Below are 20,201 nucleotides of genomic sequence, written 5' to 3'. Positions count from 1 at the left end.
AAGTTTAAGATCTTCAAGAAAGTGTCTTTAGGGCTGGGGATATAGCTCAGACCTGCCTGGTAATTGCGAGGTCATGGGTTTGATTCCAGTACTGACCCCCCCTCATAAAAGGTCATCTCTGTCAATTAACTTATAAAAGTTTCTTCTTCTTTTTTTTTTTTTTTTTTCCAGTACTGGGAATCGAACTCACGACCTTGTGCTTGCCAGGCAGGCACTGTGCCACTGACCTAAACTCCCAGCTCTCAAATTTTGAACTGTTATGGTCAGCTCGTCTAATTCTGTACTAATTTCCCTGAAATTCACCATGGGCATATTGAGTGTAGTTGCTGTGAACTTTTGTTCCATTTTCTCTTTGAGCTCATCTGTTTTCTCCATGCCTTGTAGGAACTTCTCATAGATTTCTGCAACCTGGTATTTGTTTTCTTCTCCCTTTTTGGCCCTTTGCTCTGCCTGGGGAGATTTGGAAGTGAGGTTGGGAGATGTTCTATTTCCTTGTTTCTTCCATTTTCCTACTTGTATCTGTGTTTATTTCTCTCTCTCTCTCTCTCTCTCTCTCTATGTATATATATACATATATATATATATTTAATTATATATGTCTCCCTCTTTTTTTCCCTATTTTTGTGAGGGTTATTGCAGACTGGGGTCTCTGAAAATGTGAGGAGAGATTTTAGTGGGATGTGGCTTCCCTGTGAACAGTTTTCAGCTTTGTGTGTCCAGTGCTAGCATTTACTCCTTCTGTTATTTACTGTGAGGGGTTTCATCTCTGTCCCTATGTTTTGCTGGAAATACTGCTCCCACAGATTCAGTGTAGAACACTCTATGGCAGTCCTTGCAGTCATTCTTCCCCAGTTGTCTGTTCTCTGTGCACACTACAACAGTGCATCATTTGTGGTTGCTGTGCAGGAGGCGAGGCGGTGTGGGGAGAGCGGGAGTGGTGCTGGACACTAAGCGGGGAGGGCTGAAGGGGAGACTAGTGGTAATGAGAAGAAAAGATTGGTGTGGGTCCAGTTTTTATTGGACTTCTAGTTGAGTTGAAGGGTTTTCAGAAGGTATTTTGTGAGGGCAATGGTGAGATATAGGAGAAGAGGGGTTTGCTTTGTGGTTAAGCCAAGCTGTGTGGTTATCAGGACTTGTTTATGGGGAGGACAGTATGATAGATCAGATGTAGAGGAGCCAGAGGTGTCGGGTGGAGGGGATCGAGGATTTACACTAGCGAGGATGGGAGTGACTCTGAGGGTGTAAAGAATTTCGGAGGAGTTGGCATGCTCAGAAAAAGAGTAAAGAAATATGTTAATAGTATTGTCTTGGGGGTTTGAGGAGAGGATAGTAGGTGAAGAGCTGAGGTGTTGGGGAGAATGTAGACACTAAATCCAAGCCAGTGGACAAACAAACATACAAGAGCAACAACCTGCTAAGCACACGAAATCACAGAAGACATCACGTGACCCCCACGTCACTACGTAAATCAAGAAACACGTACAAACCTAACCCAATAAGCGGTCTGACGGGAACACAGAGTGGATGTTCCAGTGAGACAGTGCTTTCGTGATTCCCAGGTAGCTTCTTTGCCAGACGCTGAGAATTCCCACTCCATTACACCGATCCCTCCACCACAATACTGACGCTAACGCAGACTCAGGACTGCTTTCCTCCAGGTTGCAGGCATCTTGCAGAGTTCAAGTCCGAATTCGAGTCCAAATTCTTGGGTTAGGAAGTCTTGCTGTCCCTCCCCCTGGGTGTGATGATGGATTTGGCACTCAACGGTCCACTGAGTCAGGCTTACCCCTATGGAATCAGTGCAGCTACAGCAGAAACAGGCTGACCCAGTGCGGTGGAATCTGTCAGGGCTGGTTGAGAAATAACACACCCTGAGGCGCTGCCTCATGTCTCCCTTTTGCCTAGAGAAGAAATACATGCTGTAGTGTGAGCGTCGTAATGACTCCAGGCTTGCCTCGCCACCAACGTGCACTAAGTGTGATATCCGTGCCTCCCTTACTGGTGGAGAACATCGTTCAACAGTAATTTTATAGAATCAGTTATCTAACGTCCAGGGAGTTGGCGAATTGAGGAATGCCAAGGGGAAGGGGAGAGAAGAGAAATAGAAAAAAAGGAAAAAAAATTAAGTTCTCTGCTGTGTGGTATGGAAAGGAAGAATGGGGGGCAAACGGTCCTACTGATTGTATGATGTTTTATATATTTAGAAAGGGATAACAAGGAAAACTGTACAAAATTGATGGTGATAAAAGGAAATGGGCAAAGAGTATGTTTGGTATAAGTATTACAGAAAAAGCTTAAGAGAAACAATCGGCAAGGCGGAGAGAAGAGAAGAGTTGAGAATGAGTAAGATACGGGAGAATGGGGTTAGGTGAAGAGACATGCGCAAGGGTAGGGGAGGATGGACGTGAGCAGCGGAGAATTTCCCACCCTCTCTGGACTCTACTGGGAGGAGGAGAAAAAGAAAAGTAAGAGTAGGCACAGCACCAATAGCAGAGAATAGTGTACAATAGCAGGATAAAAGCGTGTGCGAAAATGTAGAGAAAGCAGCAAAAAGTAAAAAAAAAAAATGAAGAAAATAATAAAAACTAAAGTATTTAAAAATACAATAAAAATAAAAAATGAAAAAATACTACAATCAAATAAAGACTAGGAAAAGGAAACGTTTGGCTGAGTTGGACCTGTGGCTGCCCTCGCAGGCCTGTGCTGAGGCACAGAGCTCTGGACAGGACGCGTCTTGGTTCGTGCTGGCAGCCCGCGCCCAAATGGTGCTGGGCATAGTGACCTGCCCGCGTCATACCGCCCAGTAGAGCACGCGGTCACGTGTGGCTCAGGCTGACGCTGGCTTTGGGCTGCAGGAGCCAAGTCGGTGGTCACCCAGCCTCTGCCTTCCGGCTGAACTCCACCTGGTCTGTTCTCTCACCTCCGGCATCTCCTGTGACAGTGCTTCCCTCGTCCGCGCTGGGAACCTGGCAGTGAAGTGACCGCGGGACTGTCCTGTGGCCAAAGGTCAAGCTCTAGCGCATTCCTACTGTGGCATCCCCGCCAGTTTGGCTCTGTGCAGCTGTGTCCTCCGATGCACTGGAGTCACTCAGCCCCCGCTGACTGCAGGATGGAGCTTGTGCTGTGCCTTGAACACCCTGTATAAAGCCTGGTTCCTCGAGGACTCGAGTAGGGTGTCAGAGTCTGGTGGATCTAGGATTGGGTCAGAGCCTCACTGTGGGCTCTGGGGAGCCTGGAGTGCTGAGCACAGGCTGAAACCAGACGAGTGTTTCTGCTGTGCGCCAGTGGTGTTCCGGTTTCTTTGGGTGACTCTGGTGTGCTCAGGGTCCCATAGCCAAGACTCCTAACAGAGGCAGCGGTGCTTGTTCATCTGCTCAGAGTCTGAGAATGAATGGGTGCTCGGAGGAGGGAGCAGCTCTGTGGTCACTCGCCCCTGGTGTGTGCCCATGAAAACTGCTGCCAGGCTGCAGTGTCCCATCTGGAGGCGGACAGTGAGGCAAGGGGCTGCGTGCCCCAAGTCTGTCCTGTGGGGCTTGACTCCCGTCTGCTGCTGCCAGCTTCTTGGGAGCGTGGAAAGGCGGGCCTGAGTCAGGCAGGGGCTGCGGCCCGTGCGCACCTCCCAGTGCTTCGCCCTTTTCCTAAACTCCTTTGCATGTCCTTTGTTGGATCTGCAGGTCTCCTTTTTCACACTGATGTTTTGCATCAGGGTGTACGTCTCTTCCTCTAGGAGTGTTTTTTAGTTGTTTTTTTCTAGTCTCTCTGACATGGCTCCTTCTCTATTCAGCTGTGTTGAAATCCTCCATTCTCATCAAAATGTTATTTTCCTTTCAAACCTGAATCCCTAAATCTAGAGTGTGCCTGGCCCTGGGTAGGGACTAGTTGGGAAGTATTTACTGAATCTCACCTGAAAGCGCAGCCGATACATCGCAGAGTTACAGGAGACGTGGCACTGCCTGCCAGAGTCAGCTTCAGCCTGGTCACTCCTGCCCTCTGTGATCGCCCGGCGGTGACTCCAGGTGATTCCGCAGGCTGCTGTTCAGGTCATACAGAAGTGCCTTGGGTAGAGCTATTCACAGTTTTAAACCAAGGAGGGAAACTAATATACTTGGTTTGGTATCTAGGAACCTTGGAATGCTAAAAAAAAAATATGTTCTAAATTAGGATAAAACCTACTATGTTTGGACTCAGCAATATTGTTAAGATAACTTAGAGGAAAGACAGTGAATCCAAAAAGTACCTTTGTGACCATAAGCATACTTTTCAGACTGTAGAACAAAGGGTAGACATGTCTTAGAAGACTAGCATGTGTCATATAGTAGCTACTCAGTAAATACTTTGAATGAATCCATTGTTTGAACTGGGCATATCTGAGTAGATTTACAGGATACATTAATCTCTACCAGATTGGCAGAACCTAGGAACAAGAGCTCTGGGTTGTTAGTGTATGACATGAACGGAGGTAAAAACGACAAACCTAAGCAAATCTGATACGATGGAATTGGGTGAAGACAATATCCAAAGTCTTGGGCACATTGCTTGAACCCTGCTTTTCCTGATGTAAAATTACGCTTGTGTAGTGGTATCATGCAGGATTCCCCTAATGTAAAATTAAATGAAGCAGTGTATGTAGTTTGCCTAATGATGTCAGCTCCTTACCCACAAAGATGCAGCATTTTGTTCAAAATCCTGATCCAGACACATTCTTGTCTGGAGACGCTAGCGCTGCAGAGGTGAGGGAGAAGAGGAGGGCTGGGAAGGGTGGAGGTTTTGTCCAGTAATTGCCCTGAGCAGCAGAGCACCGTAGGAGCTGGAAGAGCAGAGAGAGTTGCAGGTCTCAGTGCTGCTTCCCGGGAGGGTGGGGGCTGTTTGGAGGAGAAAAGATAGAAGATAGGTAATTTGGGGAAAACGTGTGGCTTCTGAGATCTTGTGCAAGTTTTGCCAAGTGTGTTTACGTGTGTGTGTATGTGAGGGCATGTGAATTGGTGAGTGTGTGCATATGAACATAGTTGGGAGTGTATATAAGTGAGCATGTCTGTTGTGTGACTATCAAACTAAGATGGCGTTCTATGTTACCTGCTGACTTTCATAGCTGAGACTGCTGTTTTATCTAACACCGTAGCCAGAGAGACAAAGAAAAGTAAAAAGAGAATATGGTCCACTTCTAGGTAGATGCTGACTTTTTTCCTCTGGGTTTGGCACTTTGACTTCTTTCTACTTCAGCTTCTTCCTGGGAAGATGAGTGTGTCAGCCTCTAAATCTCCTCACACCCACATTCATAAAGCTCGAGGTTTAATTTTGTTTGACCAAGCTGTCCTCTTTGGGATATCCTTTGGTTTCCTTTCCAAGGAATGGAGCCAGCCTGAAATTCTGTGCCAGTTCCCCTGCTTGCCCGCAGTCACTGGGGAAGCTGCCTAAAGCAAGGGCTGTGCTTGGAACCTTGAACTTGCTTAATCAGCTTGAGACCAAGAGTAATGTTGAAACTCTGATTATGCATTTTAGTCTGATTTCTACAATGTCCTTATGCTTATCTTTCCCCCAAATAATCCTTAACACTGAACTCTATTCCTGAGTTTTACTTAAAATTCTGGAAGTTTTATTATTTACTTTATTAGTATCATTGTATTGGAGAATGCAAGAGATAATGATGAAGTTATAAAGGAGCTTAAAATCAGGAGCTTGTGCTCATTTTCCTGATATGGATCTAAATTACTGAGAGTTTGTATTAAGATTATTGACATTTACTGCTTGTTAAAAAACTGCTAAATTTTATGTATTTTGAGCTCTGTTTTTATGAATGATGCAAAAGTGTATCAGGAGATCAGTTAAACTGTTTGGCATGATCTTTGTTGATTATGACACTACAAAAAGAAATACTCCTTTGAGGATGACAAAAAAAAACCCACCCTCTTTCATTTATAAACTAGTTTTCCTGTGAGGGTGTGCAGTTAATGAGAAATTTATGTATGACTCTGTAGAAGTGGATGTTTTTAGGTTTTGAAACTAGGTAGCATATAATTGCCTCTGATGTCTAGGCTGATATTTTACTGTGGTGTGTCTTTGACTCTCACTCTAATAAAATATTAACATGGTGAGCTAATTTTTTTGTCAGAAACAAACTGCTGAAGCATAACTGCTCTTTTCTTGTTTGAGAGCGTGTCATTAACTAGGTAGAACTGTCTAAAATGATACCGTGTTCTTCTTTTTCATTTCCACTCTTGCTTTCTGGTTGCCCATTCTAGCAATACAAGACCAAGTCCAGCTACAAGGTTTTTGCAGCAATCCCTACAAACACATTGCTTTTGGAACAGAAGGTTAGTGTTGGTTCAAAAGCAGAGTGAATTTTATGTTTCTGATAACAGTTTTGTTATATTTTCTAAAATTTTGTTGGGGAGGATTTATTTTTAGAGTTCTGCCTTTACTAAAATAAAAAAATGATTAGGGTGATTTGATGAAAGCATCTTGATTAATGTAACTGGGGACATGATTGATCTACCACTAGAGATCAGACCTAAAGTTAGAGCTGTCTGGCCCACTGCAGGAAGCTTGATTCTAACTTGGGTAGATACTGTCCCTATCTTTTTGAATTTTAAATATTTGCTGTACTCAAGGACTTTCACCTCTGTGCATACTGACCAAGAGTCCAGGGGGTGAGGTTCTGTTGGCAGTTGCCATCTTAGTCACTGACTGGTCAAGACGTGATGATTGACAGTGGACTCCACCACTGTGCCACATGGATACTCAGGTCCATGGTTGGTGTCCACCTTAGACCGTAGATCCCAGCATGAGTGAAAGTGGTGTCCATTCTTGCCAACCACGGTTCTTACTCCGTGAGGAGGCGGAAGATGAAGATGGTATCTGGTGACCCCCCTGCTCTCACATGGCCCTGGGCCCTTTTTGTCTCAGCAGTCAGCAATTCTGGAATTACAGGGCGCTACTTCAGGAGGCAGATGGAATGAGGGCCTCTTGTCTAATAAGTACATTACATACGCTCAAGTGAAAGCCAAGTGAAGGTACATATCAAATCAAAGTGAAATCAGTGAACACACTTGTGAAATGATACATTGCACGCATTATTTTATGCTGATTTTTCTAAGCTGGTTAGCTTTTAGTGCATTACCCTGTGTGCTTATAGTGTTTCCAGTACTGTCACTTAGTGTGAGCTCTTGTCTAAAAAGTAGAATCTGTTGGCGCTAAGTAGCATCTAGGTGAATAGGAAATAAACAGCAGTTCTTGTATATCTCTGTGATACTTGCAAATCAGCACTGTGGTCTCAGACCTATGTTTATGTATCTAAATGCCTTGATCTAGAAGGTCACTGGGCTGCGGAGATATCTGCAGGTGTTCTCTAGAGCCTGGCCTGGGTTTCTACCTTTTGTAGCGTGTCAAAAGATGAGATGGGAATGAAACATCAGGAGGATGTACAAAGTGGCACTCTCCCAACGTCCCTTTGTCTCACTGGGGACATCAGGGTGAGTCATGGTGGCTGTGTTCCCACACCATGGACCATCCTCCTGTTCCGGGTGGGTGCCCTGGGGACCGGGTCACTAGTGTCCTTCACGGGTGCGGGGGAGTCCTCAGCAGTGAGGCCATGAGGAGATCAGAGCTTGTGGTGTTTCAGCACCACGTTCCAGTGTTACTTAATTCTCTGTTTAGAAAATCAGTCCTTCCTGAAAGTCTTCAGTGACATGGGCTGGGAGTCAGAATTGCTTCTAAAGTCTCTGTTGGTGCACTGTCTTCTCTTCCGAGGATCTTAGAGGTTATAACCCGCTAGTCTTTAAAAGTGAAGGATCATGGGTGTCATTTCCAATTTCATCACAGTCCCACTTCATAAATGTATATGATGCTATTGATATGTATTCAACCTATATGAGACAGGCTTTCTGATTTTAATTTAAATAAAATATTTTTCAGAAAAATTATTTTTATTTTGATACAACTAAATATAAATATCATGATATCTAATTGAAAATAATATCATGGTAAGGGGCAAGGGAGTATTGCATAAACACTCATGCAAGTAATTGTCTTTTTGGACAAGGTAAATTGTTTTAGAACTGTAAATATTTGAATTACTCATAGGTAACAAGATACAGTGTGAATATTTTTTCCTTTTCAGATTCTTTGTATAGTTTTACATATTTTTTACAAAGCTTTTCCATGGTATGTGTCCCACAGTCAGAAATTTTACTTCCTAAAAATTTTTAAGTAATACAAACCTAAAGATTTTGTGTTCACTTCCATTTTCAATAGCATTTATTAATGATGCTGTGCTACTCCTTTGAGTGATGTTTTGAAAATGAATCTGCCAACTTAGTTGTTTTATCCGTTTCTACAGTAGAATTTATTCTATGCCACTGAAACCAAAGGCAGTTATTTTTGAATTGAATGGCAAAATTAGGACTGTAATCTTCAGAAATTAATCTCTTTTGGGGAGAATCACTGTTTTGGAATATTTTCAATCTCAGAAGCTTTTCTGAGATTCCTTTGACATCACACAGAACATAAACATGGGGCAGGATGATATTGTAGTCTCATAATCCTTAGGGTTCGTGCAGCAGAATGCCTGGAAGATAGAACTCACATATATAATTCGCATCTTAAATATTTAAACAATTAATTTGCCCGCTAGATTATAACCATACTAGATATTTAACACCGCATTTTGTTCCATAGTATATTGTATAATTAACAAGAAGCTGGAATTACTTCTTGAAAAGAAGCAAGATTTTAAAAGAAAATTCTCGGCAAATTGAAATACAGGTAGAGCATGCAGAGAGACAGGAAGCTATCATTAAATTACGGAATTGGTTTCAGCTTTAGTCACCCCTGGATGAAACTCATTATTTTCAAAAGAATGCATCTGGTTGGCTGGGGCCACAGGGCTTTGGGTCTTCTGCTCTGTAAGAGCAGAAGGTCATTGTCTGCATCCAAACTTAAATTTATAGATTATTCCATATTCTATCATTATTTCCCTGTGAGCATTTATTGAAAGAAGCATTTTTGCCATAGGTCTTAACTAAGGCCTTACAGGGAGAGAGAAATGGAAGGCCTCGCATTTTAATGTGTTGACATTCAGGTCCTCAGGTTCAGCTCTTGCCAAAATCCTCTCTCATCGCTGCGAGGATTAAGTACCAGTGACTATAAAGCACGGATCACGTGGTGTCTGTGCTTCTCAACGGCCGCCGCTGCAGTGTGTTCCTCAGCGTACTGAGCTTTGTACACACAGTAACTTCGATGCAGACATTATTTTTAGTCTTAATGCTGGCAGTGTTGTCTACTTCAGAGAATGTTAAAGTTCCCTCCTTTATTAATTTTTCTTTTTGTCAGAGTCTGACAGCAATAGGTAAAAAGTTACAATTAAACTGAGGGTGCACGTTAATAATGCAGGTAAATAGTTTGCTATTTTTGTTGTGTGATTGTTTTAAGGACAGGATGAAGGAAAGGATATTTACACCGTGCGTTTAAGTAACATGCATTTTTATTGCCTTATAAAAGTAATTAATATTTTTCCATGAGAGAATCATTTTTTTCCCTTAAAAGTAATTCCAGTTTTCTATGCCTTTCCTTACATGTGTTCATCAGGATAAAATCTAGTTTAGGGTGAGGTATAATTTTCCTCAATAAATTTCATTTTCATTAGCCATTTCAAGGTAGATTTCATTTATAAGCATATGTATCTTTGACAGAACAATTCTAGAGCAGCATGATTTTATACATATGGAATAAATATTATAAGATTAATTAAGTGGAAGTTAAGGGATATCCCCCACAGTAGGAAGGAAGATAAAGAACAGCTATTTTGAAGACTTAGTAAAAATTATGGTATAAAAATAGAAAGCAAAAATTTGATATATCCTGTCACTTGTCAAATCAATTTATTCCAAGTTATCTGTTTAACTTTTTAAAGCATGAGTTGCTAAACTCCAATCTGATTAAACATATGTCCTTGGGTGAGAATATTTTAAGATCTCTGCATGTCTCAAAAATTTATAAAACCCACACATGGTCTACCCTGGAGGGACAGCACTTAATTTAGATTAGTACAATAGGCAAACAAACATGTTCCCCATGTTTTTTGGCCCTGAAAACATGTCCAGGACTCAAATCTGGATGAACTGCTAATTCTCTGGTGCTAAGTGCAGATCTCTTAAACCCCTTACCACGTGGCATTTCCTCATACAGACGTTATTGATCCTTTTCTCTACCACAAACCTTTCAGGGAATGCAGCAGTTTTAAATTAAAAGTTCATTGGATGAGTCAGTTTAGTTTGGGGCTGGGTGGGTCTTCAGATTTCCAATTTCACCCATCAGCATCTTAAAGTAAATTTTTACTCATAGAACTGTAAAAATAAAATGGCCGTTGAAGTAGTAATAACAAGGATTATTTTATAAGCCTCATCAATTTTACTTCTGTTGAGAATCGATCACAGGCCTCAGCTGGGGGGAAGTCTGTGGGTTTCAGACATGGGCCCATGGTGATCAGGCCACTCGTGGGGACGCCAGCCGCAGCCTCGGCGTCTCAGCAGCTGTGATGTCCGCAGCGTCCGGAGCTCTGCAGCAGGCTGCGGCAACTCCTCCTCAGCGACATCGGAGGGTGAAAGGCAATGCTGGATACCAGGACGAGCATGCGGCTCCTTCTGTGCAACACTGTATATCGTTCCTTGCTGAAGTGTGTTTAAATCCTCTTCACATTAGAGTGACAGAAGCACTTTCTTGTTATGAGCAACAGTTAAAGGGGACTGGAGATAGTTTCGCTGTGGTCAGACTTGAAGGAGCCGGGAATTACAGCCCAGAGCTACTGACAGAGCTGAGGCGCCAGCTGGAGATGAGGAACACCCTTCTGACACCCTGAATTACGTGAAGACATATTCAGGTTCTCCTGCATGAGACCTTGATGGAGTAGGTTTGGAACCAGTTGTAATAGTTGAAAAAATAAGAAACAAAACTCCCTTCTGTGCCAAAGGAGTAGGCATTTAATTGTCCAAAACTGTTGGAACTAAAAATGTCAGGCAGGGTTCCTAAATTCTTGCAAGTTTTAAGTCAGTCATATGAAAATAATCTACTGGAAAATTCTTAGATCTTTAAAGAAGCTGTACTTTTAAAAATCTGCACGCATCCTTGACTTACTTTCTGGATTGAAGAGCTGAGTTCTATTTGGACCTCAATCAGCGGATGGATTACCTGAGAGTAAGATTACTTTTCTGAGAGTGTTTCCAATCCCACAAACGGTTTTGTATTCCTGAAGTGAGTGTTCTGCAGTCCCCGGGGAATTTATCACACCAAATGGCTGCTCAGATTAAAACGTGTGGGGACATTTAGGCTTAGCATGGATCATTGTACGGGGTTCATTTGATCATTCCTTAAATATGGCAACTCATGCATGAAATGTTTGAAATTGATTTCAATAGTGAGGCCAGGCATAACAGAGTTTGTGAGTGCTTTTAGATCAGCCTCCTTTTGGAGGCAGTTTACTGTATCACTCCTTTTAGGGTAGGACAATTCATTTCATCTTCAGATTTTTAGAAGTTAATCCCATTCCCTAAGGGAGCTATTTAGATTGACTTGATACATTTTACTGAAAATACAGTCTCATCAGCGGTGCTCCTGTTAGGTGGGGAACACCTATCGCAGTTGAGTGGCATGTTTTCTTATAAGGATGAAAATATGATTTGCAAAGCTTTTTCATAGTGATCAGCACTTAATTATAATCAGTGCGGAATTCAGAAACCACTTTGTGTGCAAAGTAGATCTAGTAAGTCCCTTTCTAAAATCTGGGGCTCAAAAGGTTGGCTGTTCTATGTAAAGTATAAACATCTCCAATGAGAATACTCTGATAACTCATATTGATTAAGAATCTTTACGATTAAAAATATCCGATGCCTCAATTGCTGTAGTACAATTTGATGGAAAATATGTCTCTAATAAAAATACTTTAATGGAGAATATTTTGAGAGACTTATATCCACAATGAATAAATCTAAAGAAACTTTAACAAAATACTACTAGGTCACTTGTCACAAAACACGAACCCTGGTCAGACTTCTTGTAGATGGTGATTTATTTATTTATTTATTTATTTTTGGGTTTTTTTTGTTTTGTTTTTTTTTCTCCTGTACCGGGAACCAAACTCACGACCTTGCGCTTGCCAGGCAGGCGCTTTTGCCGCTGAGCTAAATCCCCAGCCCCTGTAAATGGTGATTTAAAATATTTTCTTAAAACAAACTTTTTTGACAACACAAAAAGAAGCTACTTCTTATGGCGGTTAGACAAGTGAGTCAAGATGATACATTTGACAATAACTTCCAGGCAACTAAAAACTAGTTCTAGGAAATTTCAAGGCTATTTAGCTCAAAATAAGCCACTCCCCCACCACAGAATTTTAACAGACTGAATACTTGTTGAATTTAAAGTTTCAAGATTATTACTTGACACAAGCTATTTTCTTTATGTTTTCAGGGGACCCAAGTAGATAATTTTTTCTTTGAGTGAAGTTCAGTCATTCAAATAACCTAATGAAAGCTGTTTTTGGCTCTGATATTTTCCATTGGCATCTAAAATATCAACCTTATTTGTTTTTTGCTGAAAAAATCAACTCATTACATTAGCACTGGTCACATGGTAAGGTCTTTGATAAAAAATTAATTGTAATATAGGAAAATGAAATGTTACTTAAAATATTCAGAGTTTAAACTACTTTTTGAGAGTATTTCACTGGGGAGCACTAAAATAAAATTATTTCTGTGATGCATTTATTTATTTAACTGCATTTATCCCTGTCCTGTAGATTTCTGCTGAGCCCCTCATATCCTCTCTTCGGGGCTCCACGGGCAAAGGCCATATGGCCCTGGCCAGAAGGACCGGTGCTCCAGGACGGCAGGAACACAGTGTGCAAAGTAATCATGTCCCAGTATGCTCAGGTGTGGCAGGTGGTGTGTTGCCCCAGTCAGGGAGTAGCCACACTGCCCGTAAGGGTCAGGAGAGCCACTGCACAGGGGTCTGATTCGGACCTTCAGGAGAATAGGACTCCTGTAAGCGACTGAAATCTAAGAGTGGGTAGTGCGTGGTGTCAGACAATCACCAGCCGTTCCGAGATCTCAGGTGGCTCTTTGTGTCAAATAGCAGCCCAGGTGGGGAGAGGTGGAAGGCAGGAACAGAGGCTGGATGAATGTTTGTCTAGATGGTAATGTGCTGGTTGTTCTGAAAGTACTGAACTCACTGACCATGGGTCTTGGCGTTTCTACCAGCTAGGCAAGGGCAGAGATAGAGCGGGGCTGAGCCAGATGGAGACCTGAAATTGTGCCCCATCAGCAAAGCCAGGACCTCTAAGGGTGCACTCTTGAGTACAAGCGGGTGAGAAGCATCATTTGCAAGGGAAATGCAAAGCACATTTTTTAATGTCAACCTGGGCTCAGTGTAGGAAGAAAATAACTGTGAACTGTAAGTTTCCTCTGACGGGCTTGAAAACTGAATTTCTACAGTCTCTCTGGTAAGAAGTTTATATGCTGAAAATTAAAACTAATTAAATTAAATAGTTTCTTGTCATTCTGTTTCTACAAATGAAGTAGCTTATACATGACCAGCTTATTTTGCAGTAAAATAAGTAAACAGCTCTTTGAGCCGCTGCTCATTGTCAGAGAGACAGAGAGCTCGGAGCCAAATTAACTGCGTGTTAAAATGAAATAAAAAATGATATTCCCGATGGCACAATAACAGAATCTGGAGTCCTTATAACATATCACTAAATCTCTAATCCATCATTTCTAGGCATTCAAAGAAACGGAACAGTATCACCCAGATACAGTGGAAAATTAATTCATTAAGATCAACTTTAAGGTGTTTCAAATGTTTTCAATCATCTGGCAAGAATTTTTAAATTTTAGTTTAAATAGACAAAAAAGAGACCAAAAAAGACCCCAATAGAAACCATACAGAATTTCAAAACAAGATGGTAGGAAATTAACATTGGTTGTTATATGGCATATTGTTATCCTCAGAGTAGTTGCTCAGATTACCAGGTACAGGCATGCAAAACTGATAAAACAATACAAGCACTAATGTCTTCTTTCAATGAACTAATAGAAATTACTAGTACAGTTATCTTAGCTATCTTGTGAGTATATGCATATCTCCCCCCCCATTCCTTTTCCCTTTTCCCGTATCCCAGTTGTCCTTTCCTTTTGAGCAGTTTCCTTCCCTTTCACAATGTCTGTTGTACCCTTTGGATCTTATTTACTTTTTCAGTTACTCACACTAGGGAGACAATATGATATTTACACATGCGGGTCTGATTTACTTCATGTATGAGTGTGGTTTCTAGTTGCATCCATTTTTTATCTGGCCAGAATTTTAAAGCTATTGTTATATTCTCAAAGGTATAAAGAAAAACGTTCATAATGAATTGAAGTATAGGAATTCTTAGTACAAAACTAGAACTTTTAACTTAGAATGAAATGAAACTTCTACCACTGAAAATAAAATATTGAAAATAGAAAAATCCCTCTTGTGGATTGGCTTCAAGAGAAAGAAACCTGGAGACACAGAAGAGTCGGTAAAATTGAAGTTAGTGTGATAAAAATTACCTCATGTGAAAAACAGGAGGGAGAAGATTGAATAATTGACCAGAGCTCCAGTGATCCATGGGATCCAATCAGATGTAATCAGGGATTTGGAAGAAGAGGACGGAATAAAACAAAAATTATAATTGGTAATCTTAGCCCAATTTGGAGAAAGATATAAATGTGTATTTTGAAGAGGCTCAATGAATCCCAAGTAGTTTCAATATGAAGATAACCGTGCCCAAGCACGCGGCAGCCCGGCTGCTGAAAATCAATATGAAGAGACAGTCTTGAAAGTGGGCGGGGCGAAGCAAAGACCTCGCGAGACCAACAGCAGAACCGGGAGGCGAACTCACCAGCAACACGGAGCTGGAGCCCTGCAGGGCGACCTCTAGTGCCCAGAGGCGGGAAGAGAATGCTGCGTCCCTGCAAGAGGAAAGACCCGGTAAGTGTTCAGCTAGGAGAAAACGGAAGTCCCGGAGCGCAGACTTCCGCTACAAAACATGCTGAAGGAAGTTGGCCAGGCTGGAGGCAAATAGTGGCAGCTGGAAACTCGGACGAGCGCAGAGCGTGGGACGTGGCCGCTGCATGCAAACTGTTCAGTGATGAATGTATTTTATATTCAGGATGAATATGAAATATTACTTCATTAAAACTTCTTTCAAATGTACATAACCATTTTAAAAACCTTTCAAGGGAGAAGGTACAGCACGACTGTGTGCGCAGCACACTTCCACTGAATGCACGTGGTAATAGGAGGGTGGAAGAGAGGGTGAATTGAGCCTGTAAGATTCGTACATGTTATGTGAAATGTTGCAGAATTTTGTATTGCTCGAGTTAGGTCTTAACAAGAGAGGAAAGTTCCAGGGCTAATTTCTTAAGAAAATACACCCCATGGTGACACAGTGAGTGTAAGCAACACGAGCTGCCGTTACTGTGACTTACCACGGTCGTTTGTTGCCTTCCACGTCCTCTTCGGTGCAGCCGCGCTGGCCGTCCCCCAGGGCTACCCTCTGACGGTGACTAGGCCGTGTGAGCTCTTGCGCCTCGCATCCGTTCTCTGGAGACGGAGTAGGGACGGTGAAACATCACATCCGCTCTCAGCTGCGTCGCACCGGAAGCCACGCATCGCTTCTGCTTGCATTAGGGGAATCAGAGCTGGGGATTTAGCTCAGCAGCACAAGCACCTGCCTGGCAAGTGCACGGACCCAGGTTTGATTGCTGGTACCAAAAACCATAATAATAAAATAAACAGAAATCAGTCATAGGCTTGCACCTAAATTCCCGAGCATGAGAAAATGCTGGCTAATCGTATCAAGAGAGCACAGAACCTGGTGGAACACCCAACATTACTTCTGCCACATGCGAATTAGTAGGTGAAAATACATAAGGAGAAAACTCCTTCAATTCACTGAAATTCAAAAGGTCAAGAAAAAACATACAAAAGGCAGGGCAAAAGTAGAGCAAAAGCCATGTACAGTCTTTATTGTAACACCGCATATTAGAAATACTACCTTGACAGGAGACCCTGGACAAGTATGGAAAGTGACGTAATGTTAGACAGTAGCTCATCAAGTGAGTCAAAGATTTTTTGTTTTGTTTTGTCTTAGAAAGTCTGAGAAACGCAGGGCTTTCTTTGAAAAGACTTTCTGCCTGCACCGGTGCTTGACTGAAGTCTCATATGAGGGCTGTTCTGTTTGTCGCTAGGCACTAGACGAGCCATCCCCGGCTGAACGTGTCTCCCGGGACAGCTCCGTAGACCTTCCCCTGGAGGTAATGACTCTCATCACCTGCTTTGGTTTGCAATCAGAAACTCAGCGCTGACTCACTTCCTGGTTTTGCTTCTTCCAGTTGTGCTTCCCTGCACAGCTCAGGCGGCAAACCGAAGAGGTCTGTGCTACCATTGATAAGGTCTTGCAGGATTCCTTGTCTATGGTAATGCCCTAGACTAGAATGTGCTGCGCAAACATTGGCTTTGCTTCTCTTCATTTCCCGCTTTGTGGTATGATGCCTCTCAGGACTGTCTTTTCTTTTCTTCCTTCTCTCCCTGTCCCCCAGCATTCTTCTGATTCTCCTTCAAGGTCTCCACTGCAGACATTGCTGGGTTCTGAGACAATCAAAGTATGTATATGTTTAATATCATTTACTGAATCTTAAGACTTTCTAAACTAATGCAAGGTCCAAGCCAGTAGCAAATTAGGAAATTAATTTAGCAGTTAATAAACAGTGTATATGTTACCAACCAGCATTTAAAAAATAGCAGAATACCAAGTGCTATTCCAAGTAGCAGGTAGGAACTGGTAACACTTGTTTCAGCTAGGTTCAGTGTCCAGGGTTAGGTGCATATACAAAGGGTTGCAAAGTAAAAGCTATTTCTCACTGTGGGTTGAGTTCAAAGCCGTTTGAAAGCCAGCCTACGAGACTGAGAACTTGTGTGTTGGTATCCTACAGCTGCTTGTGGAATTTGTGGTTTAGCCTCATCTCAAACCATAGCTTAGGATACTGTAACTGACCGTTGTAACTTGTAATGTGGAACTGTCCAAGTGAGAAATGACGAAGGCTAATGGGGCTTTAGTCTGATAGTTTTATCATAAGTATTATTTCTGTATTTGTAATTGCAGAATTTATTTCATTGTTCTTTAAGCCAAGTGGACATAACCCTTATATTTTAGATTATTAGAATGCTGCTAAATTATTAATTAATGTAATTAAATATGTAAATGTTTCATATAGCCATTTTCATTTGTTAGGATAAAATTTTACGTTTCTATTTTCTCAGTTACCTATTATAACTCTTCAGTTTCAAAGAGCATGTGGTTCTTCTTGTATTGAAAATAATTGTTTTATTTTTCTTTTTGAGTCAGCCTTATATCATTTTCTTTCTTGGAATTAAAATAAGTACTTATTTTCAATTTCTTTTACAAATGGAACACTGTGTGTCTGAAGTAAGTTTTAAATATACAGAATTGCTCATAACTAGAAGAGCAATTCTAATTTTCAATTGAAACATTATAGACAACTATTTATAAGTAGTGAAACAGAGACCTAATAAGCAATTGTTAATATTAAAAATTATACTTTAGCAGAGGACCCACAAATAGATATACTGTACTTGAAATCTGTTTTGTTGTATATGGTTTAAGTCTTTTAATAGACAATTTAGATGTGTCAAAAATAAGGTATGAATTTTAAACTATGTATTTTCTGGTTTGTTTGTTGAACTTGTAAACAACCTGTATTATATTAAATATAATTAGAATTAAGTTAAGAAATATGTGGGTAATTTATATCATTGGTTTGTTTAGCCAACATTGAATGGGCATGTTGGTAACAAAAGCAATATTTTAAGCTACTAAATTTTAGACAGTCTTTCATTTTATTTTTTGTTTTTTAATTGACAAGTGACTTTTGTACATATTTATGAGGTACAGTGTGATGTTTTGATTTCCATGTGCTTTAGATAGTGATCAACTCAATAATGAGTGTATCTCTCCCTTTGAACTCATGTTGTTTCTTATAATGAGCACATTCAGTCTCCTGTCTTACTGTTTTGAGATATATTATGTCATGCAGTTAGTTATATTTGCCCTGCTGTGCCACAGAACGTGGGAAATGTTTTTCCTATCAGACAATTTCATCGACCCCGCCCCGCCCGTCCCCGTATCTCTCCTTAGTCTCTGCCAGCCATTTCTGCCTCCTGCTCCTGTGATCACCATGCTTAGTAGATTCCACTTAGGACAGAGATCTTCCCCTTGTACCTTTCTGGCCTCCAATAATTTCACGTAACATAATGTTTCTCAGGTCTATGCAGATTGTCCCAAATACCAGAGTCTCGTGCTTTTTGGCTGAACAGTGTATATTTACCGTGTTTTCCTTTGTCATTCATACAATGATGGATGGTCGTGTAGGTTTACTCTGTATCCTGGCTGTTGTGAGTAGGAATGCAGTAAATGTGTGTGCAGGTGTGTTTTTGATGTGCATATTTCATTTAGGTATTATTTCTGGAGTTTTCAACTGACTGAGTTTATTTCGTTGTGTCATCTTGGTACCAGTATAGGTATTTTTTCAAATTCTTTTGAAAACAAGAGAGGTAGGTTTTAAATATACAGAATTGGTCATAATTAGAAGAGCAATCCTAATTTTCTTTTCTTTTTTCTTTTTGTTTTTATTTTTTTTTTTGAGACAGGCTTTCACTATGCAGTGCAGGCTGGCTTCAAACTCATCACAATCCTCCTGCCTCAGCCTCCTGAGTGCTGAATTACAGACATGTGCCACCATGCCCTGCCCAGTTTTCAATTGGAACATTAAAGACAAATACCAGAAACGCAGTAACCAGTTTTCAACTTTGAGAAAGAATACTTTATCAGAAAGGACACACAATTTGCTACCATATAAGAAGGACACGCTTAAGGATTCAATTACAACAATTAATAGTTTATTCAATTACAACAATTAATCCTTAAGGACACACTTAAGGATTCAATTACAACAATTAATAGTTCAGTAGTTCCCTAGCAATCCAAAATGTAAAGGTTCTGGCACTTTGAGTTAGGAGCAGTGAGACTGCTGGACCCTGGGGTAGCTCTGTTTTAACTTTTTTGAGGGAGCGCCATGGTATTTTCTGTGGTGGCCCTACCCACTGGTGGTGGAATCCACGTGAGCAAGGGCTCCTTCTGCACACCCGGCCAGCACCTGCTGTTTATCTTTTTGGTAAAAGCTATGATGGCATCAGTGGTCACTGAAGTTTTTACTTTTCCCTGAGGATTAGTTATAGTAGGCATTTTTCACATATCTGTGTACTATTTATAGGTTTTCTTTTTAGAAATCCTTACTACAAACATTTAAAAAATGTTTGTCTATTTAAAATGTTTGTCTATTAAATGTCTATTTAAAGAATTGGGGTGTGTTTTTGCTGTAGAGTTGGTTCTCATGCATTCTGGTTAGTAGCATTTTTCAGATGTTTAGTTTGCACACAGCTTATCTCCTTCTGCAGGTTTTCTCTTTGTCCTGTTGGCTGTTCCCTTGGCTTCAACAAATATTGACTGATAGACATATTTATAGTAGATACTTACTACACATCTGGGCCTGTGAGGCTCGGGGAAGTTAACCAGACAGGCAGGTCAACCCACAGGACATACATTATAGTAATCAAGAGATGGAATTCAAGCCACACTCAAACAGGGAAAGGAGCTACCCACAGGGCCAGTGATTTTCAGACCTGGGATTGTAGGCATGCACCACCACACTCAGATCTATTTTCCTGTCGATTTTAGAGCTGATGAAAATTTTTAGTATTCTATATTTTTTACCTGCTGCTTATTTTTAATCAAGATAAATATATACACAATTTTTTAGGACTCTTGAATTTTGTCTGAATTTTTATGTTTGTACTTTTTTTAATTTTAAAAATAGAAAGAGGAAAATATTAACAGACAGACAACATTTTACAAAATAGCAAAGGAACAGTACAGACAGTACGGAGTTACAAACAAAGTGGTAGGGAATGAACAATGCTTGTTGTATTACATATTGATATCTTCAAAGTGGTTTCTCATGAAAACAGATATAGACATGCAATGCTTATCAACCAAGGACTCATTGACAGTTTCTTTCACCAAACAAATACAAGACAGTAGAACAGCCATG

The 20,201-nt window shown here is 41.0% G+C and overlaps 1 protein-coding gene across 14 annotated transcripts in view; it reads left to right on the top strand.

Moving 5' to 3' along the window:
• Positions 1 to 20,201, top strand: part of Mlip (muscular LMNA-interacting protein) — a 247,723-nt gene that overhangs the window by 149,547 nt on the left and 77,975 nt on the right. For 5 of the 14 annotated variants that reach the window (XM_005377598.1, XM_005377592.1, XM_005377591.1 and 2 more), the window contains exons 4-7: positions 6,240 to 6,311; positions 16,263 to 16,328; positions 16,407 to 16,490; positions 16,614 to 16,676. The exons of 3 other annotated variants lie outside the window; for them this stretch is intronic. In XM_005377598.1, the coding sequence (XP_005377655.1) occupies positions 6,240 to 6,311; positions 16,263 to 16,328; positions 16,407 to 16,490; positions 16,614 to 16,676 (285 nt within the window). The remainder of the gene's footprint in view (positions 1 to 6,239; positions 6,312 to 16,262; positions 16,329 to 16,406; positions 16,491 to 16,613; positions 16,677 to 20,201) is intronic. 6 more of the 14 variants (XM_005377593.1, XM_005377594.1, XM_013510879.1 and 3 more) reach the window with 6 other exon arrangements.

The sequence above is a fragment of the Chinchilla lanigera genome, unplaced genomic scaffold (assembly GCF_000276665.1).
Source record: "Chinchilla lanigera isolate Chin_1 unplaced genomic scaffold, ChiLan1.0 scaffold00010, whole genome shotgun sequence".
NCBI lineage: Eukaryota > Metazoa > Chordata > Mammalia > Rodentia > Chinchillidae > Chinchilla > Chinchilla lanigera.
The sequence above is the reverse complement of the archived record's forward strand: the minus strand, read 5'-3'. Positions and strand labels throughout refer to the sequence as shown.